Source organism: Gossypium hirsutum, chromosome A01, assembly GCF_007990345.1.
Source record: "Gossypium hirsutum isolate 1008001.06 chromosome A01, Gossypium_hirsutum_v2.1, whole genome shotgun sequence".
In the NCBI taxonomy this organism is placed as follows: Eukaryota; Viridiplantae; Streptophyta; class Magnoliopsida; order Malvales; family Malvaceae; genus Gossypium; species Gossypium hirsutum.
In genome coordinates this window covers 118,110,557-118,121,239 of record NC_053424.1, presented here as the reverse complement: position 1 = coordinate 118,121,239, position 10,683 = coordinate 118,110,557, and the positions used below count along the sequence as shown (strand labels likewise).

At 31.2% G+C, this 10,683-nt stretch overlaps 2 protein-coding genes across 2 annotated transcripts; both read right to left on the bottom strand.

Moving 5' to 3' along the window:
• Positions 1-2,087: 2,087 nt before the first annotated feature.
• On the bottom strand, positions 2,088-3,705 carry LOC121230457 (mitochondrial import inner membrane translocase subunit TIM14-3). The gene is made up of 3 exons (XM_041115297.1): positions 3,548-3,705; positions 3,269-3,447; positions 2,088-2,529 (listed from the first exon to the last, which is right to left on the bottom strand). Exons 1-3 carry the CDS (start codon positions 3,578-3,580, stop codon positions 2,370-2,372), a joined length of 372 nt encoding a protein of 123 aa, XP_040971231.1. The 5' UTR covers positions 3,581-3,705; the 3' UTR covers positions 2,088-2,369.
• Positions 3,706-4,631: 926 nt separating this feature from the next.
• On the bottom strand, positions 4,632-7,920 carry LOC121230456 (protein IQ-DOMAIN 1). The gene is made up of 6 exons (XM_041115294.1): positions 7,739-7,920; positions 7,409-7,505; positions 6,493-6,780; positions 5,805-6,026; positions 5,567-5,686; positions 4,632-5,478 (listed from the first exon to the last, which is right to left on the bottom strand). The coding sequence occupies exons 2-6, from the start codon at positions 7,481-7,483 to the stop codon at positions 4,783-4,785; spliced, it is 1,401 nt and encodes a 466-aa protein (XP_040971228.1). The 5' UTR covers positions 7,484-7,505; positions 7,739-7,920; the 3' UTR covers positions 4,632-4,782.
• Positions 7,921-10,683: the final 2,763 nt, after the last annotated feature.

The following is a 10,683-nucleotide window of genomic DNA, read 5'->3' as shown; positions in this document are numbered from 1 at the left end:
TAAAAAAAGTCTTAATATGACATTTGGTAGTTGACTCTTTTTCTTGGTGCCTAAATTTTTTTAATTTAATATTCGAACATGACAATTTCTTTTTAATTTAGTACTAAATTTGATCTTTTTTTTTAATTAATAATTAAACTTTTTAGGATTCCAATTTATTACCTAAACTTAACTCTTTTCCCTAATTTAGTACTTAATTTTTTTTTCAATTTGGTGATTGTCAAACATTTTACAATTTATTCTAATAGACTAACAATGTTATTTTTCTATGAAGTAGCAAAAATAATCAATGTATGACCAACATGTGATATGATATGATATTTTTTATATTTTATATGTTCAATTACTTTTAATTTTATTTATCTATTTTATTAATTGAAGATAATGAATTTCTTTTATTTGAGCTTTTAAAAAATCTTAATTTTGCTTATTTAATATTAATTCATTAAGCATAGTTCAATACCTATTTTTTTAACATGAATTTTCTAATATTGACAATATTTTTGTAGCATAACAAAAAATAAATAAATACCGCTAGTGTTTTGTGTAATTTGTATAACATTTGATAAATTTGGGTACCAAATTGAACCTAAAAAGGCTTTAAGTACCAAATAAGACAAAATGCCAAGTTTAGGTACCGAATTGGGTTAAAAAAAGTTTAGATACCAAATTAGAAAAAAAATGTCAAGTTTAGGTATCAAATGTTATATTAGTTCAGGTATTAAATGTTAATATTAGACTTTAAAAAAATTAATAATTTATTCGAGCTAAGTCAGACCCAAGCTGAAACACTTTGACCCGAGACTCGGTCTATTTAGAAAATAGATCTTATTTTTTGTTTAAATCCATGTTTTGAATTTGTCCAAATCCTTTTACTTTTCGAGCGGACTTTCGAGTCTAGACGGGTGAACTGGCTCATAATCTCTTAAAATAAAATATCTAAATTTAAAATTAAATGCCAAGAAAAAGTGATAATACGGTAAGTCACATAATGTTTAATTCGAGGAAAAAAATAAAATAGAGAGCATAATTAATTTTTTAATTAAAATTAATTCGTTTTTAATTATTTATATTATTAAAATATTCTATTGAAAATTATTAGAAGTTAGGAAAAAAATGATTTTTTTTGCAATAAGAAAACCATTATTTATATATTATAAAAATATGGAAATATTATTAAATCTAGTATACTCTCTTTGCCAACTTGATTGTTATCACAATAAACCCGGCTTGATAGTTAAGCCTATTTATCACCCTAGGTGTAGATTGAGTTTGAGTTGTACTAAATACATTTATTATTTAAATTTTAACATATTATTGTAATTCATTAAAAAGAATTACAATAAACATAAAGTAATTGATATCAAAATTCCCGTGATTTGTTGTTTTCCTTGAAAGAAGATTATCCCATAGTGGAATTTAGAAGTGTTTATTAGCCGGACAAGATTAAATTTGAATCCATTGAAATACGATATTAATACATTTTATTTTTGTCTAAATTCAAATTAACTCGAAATATAGACTTAAAATATTACTCAAACTTGCTCATATCTGAAAATGATTAACCCAAACCTATTTTAAGTCCCACCATATTATTTAAAAAAATAAAAATATTTATTAATTATTTTTATTTTTATAATTTTATATAAAGCCATCTTAATTTTTTTAATGTTCACATCAAAACATTATACATTACTATAGATTTAATTTTCATGAGTTATAAATTACATCATATATAAAAATAACATTATATAAAACATTACAAACTTAAAAAATTAGATCGGGCCAAGCCGTACCAAACCCAAGCTTGAAGATATAGGTCTAATCTTTTAACTCAAAATTTCAAGTGAGCCTTCATACTTGAGTGTATAACCCAACTTATAAACAAGTCTAGTGGAATGGCTTGTTCGAATAATGAATATCAAATCCAACTTCGCCTTAAAAATTTTCCTTTTATACTTACAAAATGTTAAATAAATATTTGAATTTGAATAGTAATACTAAAGAGAATGCATTAAAGCAAATTTGAGGGTTTCAAATTTGAATTTTACAAAAATTCCAAATCTTAGAGACCTAATGCCATGCCATCCCCAAAAGCAACCCCAACTCTATTATGAATTTAGCTCAAAACTTGTATCCATTACAATTATATTGCCTCTATCAAACATCCAATCAAATTAGAAACTAAAATTTTGACAATCATATAGAAGGTACTCGTTTTGCAAACAGGTCTACAACTATTGGGTCAAAAGAATGATATGAATAAATACCTTTGCTCTCTTATTTCGTCATACGGTAATCACAAGAAGTGTATAATCTGGGTAAGAAACGACACCATTCGAGTTAACAATCGTAAAACTCCAACCACATCAAAATGCTGAGCCACTGCCACCTTTGTTTCTCCTCATCATCATATCTTTCGCTTCGTTGATCTTCGATGCAAGGTAATGGCTTCCACCGGCATCGGGATGATTCGCAACCATCACCCTCCTATGTGCCTCCTTAATCTTTTCCGCCGGAGTACTTTCTCTGTTTGGAAAAATTATATATAGAAAGAAAAACGTTCATGCATAGCTCGTGAAAGAACATTGTTTAGATGACATTGTTTACGATACAAGGTGCAATGGCCAGAAGAGAACGAAGGTAAATGTATTCAAAGAACCCTAAATGCAATGACCGAAGCACAAGCTCACAAAAGAACATTGTTTAGATGAAATTGCTCGCGAAACAAGGTGCAATGGCCGGAAGAGAACTAAGGTAAATATTCAAAGAACCCAAAGCTATACAGCCTTTTTTCATTCTTGAAACGAACTTGAACCCCGAATATATGATTAATTTCTTAACAATCCCCAATCTTAAACTAAATCTCAGCTAAGATCATAAAACTAACATCAATAAAATTGAACCTATAAACTTCATTAATATGCCACAATAACCACAAAATCAAACAAAGCCCGTTTCATTAAAATCTACTATAAAGCATAAATTATTTGAGACAAACAAGGGGTTAATCGTCATTAATAATTACTAACAAGGTTCACAACATCAAACACCATTAATGATTAACAATCATCCGTATTGGAACTATACTAATTACCTCTACCCTCAAATTATCCCACATAAAATTCATTCATTTGACGAATAACCCATAAAAATCAAACAAAACCATTTCATTAAATTCAATTTTCAACTTCAACTTCAAACATTTCATAACATAAAGCAGAAAATTCAACACAAAAAAAGGGGTTAAAAGAGGAGAAAAAAGTACCTTACACCGAGAATAAGAGCGGCTTCTCTCCGTGTCATACTAGGCTGAAACCCACCTTCATAAAATCTTCGAACCCTAGCCGTCGGCGGTCTTGCCTTAAACGCCTGCCAAGCCCTAATACTATATCTCCCCGCATAAGCAGCCGCCGCCACCGCGATTCCGGCTATTAAAGGAGCAACCTAAAATTAAAAAGAACAACCCAAATCCTTTTTAAGCATATTTGAATATTAAATACCTATAATTTCTTACATAGAAGGAGAATCAATTTAAGGGACTCACCATTTCTGTGCTATCTCTGGATTGTCGTTGCATTTCGTTATAAAAGATTTTAGGTTTTAGGGTTTTTATGTGATGAAAGAAAACAGACCCGATTTGTTATTTATATTACTTGACCCACCCACCACCGACCCGGCTTTTACGTATTTCCCAAGGAAAACATTTCTTTTAGATTTTTCTCTCTAATTTATGGACCGCTGATTTTTCTTTTTTTTTTCTTTATAAAAAATTATGGTTTTCTTAAAGGCATAATTTTAACTTTAGCCCCTAACTTTTATCTCTTTTATCAAATTGGTCTCAACTCTTTTTGGGATCACCTTGACATCAACCTTTGAAATTTAGTCAAATTATTTTTTGATAGACGAAAAACTAATAGAACTGTTAAAATTTTGACAACATTGAACGGCAGCCTATGTAGTAGTCTACGTGTACTTCAATGTTTACAGGGATAATTTTTTTTATAAAGTACACATAATCCATCATGCGGACTACCATGTCATCATTGTTAAAATTTTAATAGTCTCGTCAAATTTTCGCCAAAAAAATAATTTGATTAAAATTTGAGAATTAAGGACCAAAGTGAAAAAAAAGAAGATAAAGCTCAAATTGACAAAATAACTAAACATCATAGGATAAATTTGTCGTTAACACCTTTTTCAAATTCCTTGATCTTAATTTTATCAAGTTTATTTTAAATTTATACGTGAACTTTGAATTAATGCAATTTGATACATAAACTTTAATTCAGATGCACTCATATACATTTGAAGAAATAAATACATTAATTTATTTTTATATTGAATAAATATAATTATTCGTATATGCAAAATATAAGTATAAAACGATACTATGTGTTTATAATATATAAAAATTTGATCAAATCAAAATTTTGTTTAAATTTACACAAAATCGAAATTCATTTATAAAATTACACCGTAAATCAAAATTGATGTATAATTTTCAAATTTATTCCTTTAATTAAAATTAATATTTTAACAATTAAATCGTTCCGGATTTATCAAATTTCATCAATAAATTAGCAGATAAATATCATAAAATACAATTAAACAGTGTAAAAAGCTCAAAATAAACAAGTAATGTATATAATTTATTATACAAATCAATACAACACCAGCACAAGAATTATAATGAACAAATTGTCAATGAACTAAAAATTATGCGTAGTTTGTTCTCAAATCTCACAAATAAAACCTGTATGAATTAAAAATATAGAGAAATTAAATGACACCACCATTCACCGCACCAATTTTTGTATTAGTAATAATGCTGGTATCGACTCTCGGTGGACCAGAGTGCCGCCTCGGTTTGGCCGGTGAAGGTGGATACAAGAGTCGTTTTTTGGTCGACATGATCGGTCCTTTGTCGGGTGTACCATTTGCTTCTAGTCCCAAGGGACTTTGCAACCTGGTTTTGGCTCTTGCCGATTTAGTTGGTACCATATAACTCGGAAGTGACGGCGAGCTTGCTAAGCTCTCGTCGTCACGCACCAATGAGCCGGCAATGCTGTGTCTTCGGTTCCGTTCGGATTGCGCGCTGACTATGCTTCTTGTGTCGTCGTCCTGGGCAATGATACTGCCGCTAGGGCTTGCGGACTTCAGCTTTGGGGATGGTGTGGAAGGTGGTTTCGGAGAAGGGGATAGGTGACTTGATGTTCGGTTAGGCTTTTGGCTCGATTTCGGGGATTGTTTATTATCCAAATTGAGTTGGTAACGAGCGTAAGCTTTGCTGATTTCTCCTTCGAAATGTGCACTCTTTACCGATGACTGGTCGTTGTTCGGTTCCTTTCCCGTCACGCCACGTCCTTCCCATGGTCGAGCTGCCATCCATCGTTCTAACCAACTCCAACCCCACGTCAGGTTGTTCATATCCATGAATAACGGATTCATAGATTTCGAACCGTTCTTCCAAGTTTGCTGCAAAATTGGGATATTTAGAACATCATCACCATTATTATATTTCAATCCGTTAGTGTTTCGAGTTTATCGTAATGCTCGGAATTACCTGATGAGTAAATGAATAAGCCATTGCCCTTTCTCGTCTCATTGCAGCCTCGTGTTTGCTCAATAAGCTCGCTTCGATTTGTTCCTTCGATTGCAAGCTATCGTCCCAATCTTCCCCCATCTGTTTAAACAACCAAAACCGGCACTTTCCCGATGAGAAAACTAAGCTGTTTAACGAACATATATAACAAAAATCACTCAAAAATGCACTGTAATAACCCCGATTTTATAGAACTTACCTGCAAATTCACAAGCTCTTTCGCATGTTTCTGCAAGATTTGTCTCTGAAGAGCTTGATTTTCTTCGGTCATACGGATTCTCCTCATCCGAATCTGACACTGCACACGAGAAAGTGTTTGCATACAACGAAGGGTACTCGTCACTTGCCGTTTCACCGCAGGTCCTTCCATTAACGATTTCAGCCTCACAAGTCCTCGTAAAGCACACAATGCTCTTTTCGCCTTTAAAACGATAAATCATACATAATCAATGAATCCATTGCTTAAATTTTCGGTTTAAATCGTGCAAAAACAGTAAAAGTACTATGGAGGCCCTTTTACTAGAAATCAGATTGCATTTTGCTCTTTTTACTCAAAAAATAGATAAATTAATCTATGTGCATTAGATTAAAGAGTAAATTAACTTTTTCTGTTAAAAATTCCATCACTTTTTACTGTTAAAAACTGATGTATCTAACAAAATAATCAGACAGTTACACGTGACACGTGTACCTCATGTGAAGGTATAGGGACCAGTTTTTAACCGTAACAATGGATGAAATTTTTAACAGAATGACTAGTTTAGTCTTTAATCTAACGTATAATGACTAATTTACTCATTTTTTAGGGAAAAAGACAAAATAAAATCTGACTCCTAATACAAATCCCTCAATGACACTTTCACCTGCAAAATACTATCCAACATTACCATGTAAACTCGAAAAGCTGTCTGAATTTTGATCGCTGCAACTTCCTCCATAGATTTTCCAGCAAACCGAGAGTCTATATTAAGTCGGCGTTGAACGACCGTAACAGCAGCCGGGGTCGGAACAGCTGGAGCAACAACAACATCATCATCGGTAGCTTCAGCAACCGTCTCGGGTTTGATTATTTTCTCATCTTCCGGCTGAGGTGGAGGGGACAAATTAACAGTTTCTAATGTGGGTGCAGCCGCATTAGAACTACTAGGACCCAAATGCACTTGCTTATCCAAAATCTGTTCTTTTTACATATGAAAAGAAAAGCGGTAAAATTGTAAGTTTAGTCCCTCTATCATATTCAAACTTGAAATTAAATTCCATATACTTTAATTCGACATAATTTTATCATACACCTTTATAATCAGTAAATGTACGTTAGAGATCCCTCTATTATAAAGGCTCGATCAAATTAGTCCCTCTACTATTAAATAAATCAAATTAATCCCTATAAAAATAGCACTTACTATTTAACAAAGGTAATATTTATTAAAGTTTTTATAGTTCTGTAAATGAAACTTTTTCTTTTGGAATTGAACTACAATTGAAAAGAAAATTTAAGACATTTTTTTTGGTATCATTTGATTCTTTGTAATAGTATAGGGACTCAATTAATTCATTTAACAATAGAGGGACGAATTTGATCCAGCCCCTATAATACAGGGACTTCCTAGGTACTTTAACCTTTTATAATCTCATTAGTCTAAATAATCGACGCCTTATACCAAATTAAACAAATCTCAAATTTCAGTATAACAAAAGGATCAAAATCACAAATTGACCCCAAAGAAAACATAAAAATTTAAGTACATGTGGGTTGACCAGAAATTTAACATGAATTATGGACTGAATTGAAAATTTTCAAACCTGATTTTTCTTTTCCTTTGACTCTGGATTGAAGGCTTTCTTTAAAGAAGATAGCCATTTTACTTTCTTCCCCATCTTTTCTTTCCTCGATATGATCCTTCAAAAAAAAAAAATCCATGATCTATCATGTTAATGTATATTTATTAACACAATCCAAAACATGATTAAAAAAAAACAAGCTAAAAAAGTGATTTTTTTTCCTACTTCAGCTAAAAATTTTCTCTCTTTTTTTCCCAAATTTTCTCACCAACCAAACAGAACAAAAAAAAAACCTGCTATTTAAAGTTTAACAAAATTGGGAATGTACCCAGATTTTGAAAGAGGGAGTACCTGAAACAATAATGCCCAGATCTCAAGAAATTCGGAAGAACGAACTTTTTTTTTGTGTGTGTGTCGGTAAACAGTTACAGAGAAAGAACAAAAACAGATCTTGAGAAGAAGGAAAGGTTATGTTTTTCAGACAAATTGAAGAAGAAACAGCTGTTTTTAAGTGAAACCCCCCACTTTATTGGGTTGGTCAAATTGGGCCACTTTTAATTGAAAAGATTTGCCTATTCCTTATCTGATTGGTTTTTTTTTCTTTTTTAAAAACAGCTGTTTTTATTTTCACGAAGTTTAGTAACTAACACAGTTAAAAAAAGGCGCCGCTTTTTTTTTCCTGTCGCTTTCGAGTTTTAATGGCGATTTTCTGTTTTCTTTAGATCGGTGAAAACTGAGACACAACTGCACATATTTTAGATATGTGTATATAGGTTAAAATATGTTATAGGTACTAGTATTTTTAAAATTTATAAATTTAGTCTATTTACTTTTTAGATTTTAAATTGTAAATTCAATCATTAGTTAAAATTATTTTATTAAATTTGTTAATGTTATATTTTAAAATAAAAAAAATACTCACTCGGTGGTCAGAGGCGAACGGTTTAAAGGACTTAGGGAGGCCAAAATTTTAGGAAATTATGATCTTTTTTCCTTGAATTTTTCAAAAAATTTTAATTAGACCCCTCAAAATTTTTGGAAATTATTTGAAAATTCTCATTAAATTCTTAAATTTTTTGAAAATTTTATTAGGCCCCTAAAATTTAGTCCCACGATTCACCACGGTTGGTGGTAGGCATGTAATTAAAAAATGATATTATAATTAACCTAAATTTAACAAAAAAGTAATTGTGTTAATAGTTGGACCTAAATTTTGAAACCTAAGAGAGAGTAGAGAGACTAAATTCCTGAAAATAAAAATATAAGGACTAAATTGCAAACTTTCAAAACATACACAAAGTTATAATATATTTTAATATATATTTTGATTTATCTTTTAAGAGATTTACTACATAAAAATAATATTAAAAATATGTAAATTCCAACATACTTAAATATATATTTTATTTTATTTTAAGATTTGAAGAGAAATTTATAAATAATAGTAATAATTGTATTTACAAAAATTCCAACCCAGCTAACCACAATTTTGTTTTTATTTGGACACATAATTGCAAAATGACTTGAAGAATATATTAAATATAATCTTTCTTGTCTTACACTTAACCAAATTATTCCTATTGTAGATTTATGAAAAGGGCCAAAAAAAAAAAATTCTTTTTACTATCCTTGAATCTCTTTTAACAATAAAATAGCGAAAGGTTTCGGCCAACTTGTCTCAACTTTTTTTATTCCCTCTTCGATTTTATTTTCCTTGTAATTATCTATTGTCTTTTGTTGTAGGCATCATCTCCCGACAACAAAAGATTTTTGGCTAACTCACCCCAAACTTCTCTTTTCTTTCTCTGGCTTAGCCTTGAACTTTTTTTGGATTCGTCAAAATCAAATCTCAAAGTTTATAGAAACCATTTTCCAATCGTTGATCATTCACCATCAGATTGTTGTGTTTTCCACGCCAAGATCTCTCTAAACCAGCTAAGAGACTTAACCTTTTAGAATTTTCTGTAAGACGTTTTGAATGGCAAGGCGAGAATCAAAAGCCTAGAGTTTTCCAGAAGTTTTCATGGTTGTCAATTGTTTGGCCATTGAGCAACTATTAATGATCCCCCCACCATCCCTAGTCATGCCTTTAATGGCAACTAGGTTATTTTCCAAGCATATTGTGAAAAGGCTCCTTGAAATAATTTTTTTGTCAATTGTTTTCATCATGATTTGGCATCATATGGTTACCATCCATGACTTTTTTTAATTCCTAGTGACTCAAGTTTTCTAATTGTTTATGATTCAAATCATAAATGATTTCACTATCATATCAATAAAGATCTGCACAAAAGCTCGTCGTACCAAAAATCTATTTGTCTCCATGGCTAAAACGTGTTGAGGTTATATATCATGACCTCTTCTTGCGCCCACTCTATCATCAAGGAGGCTTGATTCAACTAATATTGGATGTTCATTTGTCTATCAAAGAATGATATGCTTTACATGACTTTCGAGGCTTTGTCTTGTATGAGACCGAGATCCTCAACTGCTTTCCCTTTTTTCACGTAACTAGGTCTATGGCTTTGTTGGCTTTTGTTTGTATAGGATGTAGGTCCTCATTTGATATAATCCATTATTTCTTCAAGAAATGAAATGAATATTTGAAAAAAAAATCCTTTACACCTATATAAAACCCTCCGAAAAAGTAAAGTACCAAAAAAAAAATATTTTCCCTACATGGCTCCCAACCCACCTTACAACAATCAATCAACCAAAAGGCATGTACCACAAACACATTGTTTTCTCAAAATTTTCCCCTTCACATAGCTTGTATTTGAAGTAAGGGTACTATTTGTCTCACCCAAAAAAGAAGGATGCGAGGGGGACCAACCGAAAATTAAGTAAATCTTCGAGAAGATAAGCACATTTCGAAATTCGAATCATCATTAAGTATCATCTTGTTAAAACTAAATCTTACCTTGACTGATCACATCAAGTCAACTTAAACAACCCATTGGTCTAACTACGGGCCTCTCTACTCCTGAAATCTAGGCGATAAAACCCTTAGTCAATAGGATACACAACAAGCTCTGAGCTCTCTACAAAAACTCGTTCTTCACCAATGAACCCCAAGTTATCTTTTACCATAAACCTTTGTAAATTTAAAGGAGACAAGCATAGGCCTTGACTTTTCTAAAAATAAAAAATTACTTGTTTAGTACCTTTTAAAATGATAAAATTATAAATTAACCTCCTAAAATCTCATAATTAAATTTTGGTCCTTTAAAAGATTTTCTAAATTCTCTCCGGACTCCATCCAACCTACTCGATCCAGCATCTTTTTTGTTTCATAA

Excerpts from the sequence above, each read along its gene's own strand:
- LOC121230456 (XM_041115294.1), bottom strand. The coding sequence starts at position 7,483 with ATGGGGAAGAAAGTAAAATGGCTATCTTCTTTAAAGAAAGCCTTCAAT. Across the intron at positions 6,027-6,492 it reads CAGCTTTTCGAGTTTACATG|GCGAAAAGAGCATTGTGTGC; the intron begins GTAATGTTGGAT and ends ATCGTTTTAAAG. Across the intron at positions 5,479-5,566 it reads CTTATTCATTTACTCATCAG|CAAACTTGGAAGAACGGTTC; the intron begins GTAATTCCGAGC and ends CCAATTTTGCAG.
- LOC121230457 (XM_041115297.1), bottom strand. The coding sequence starts at position 3,580 with ATGCAACGACAATCCAGAGATAGCACAGAAATG. Across the intron at positions 3,448-3,547 it reads CCAGAGATAGCACAGAAATG|GTTGCTCCTTTAATAGCCGG; the intron begins GTGAGTCCCTTA and ends TTTTAATTTTAG. Across the intron at positions 2,530-3,268 it reads GCTCTTATTCTCGGTGTAAG|AGAAAGTACTCCGGCGGAAA; the intron begins GTACTTTTTTCT and ends TTTTCCAAACAG.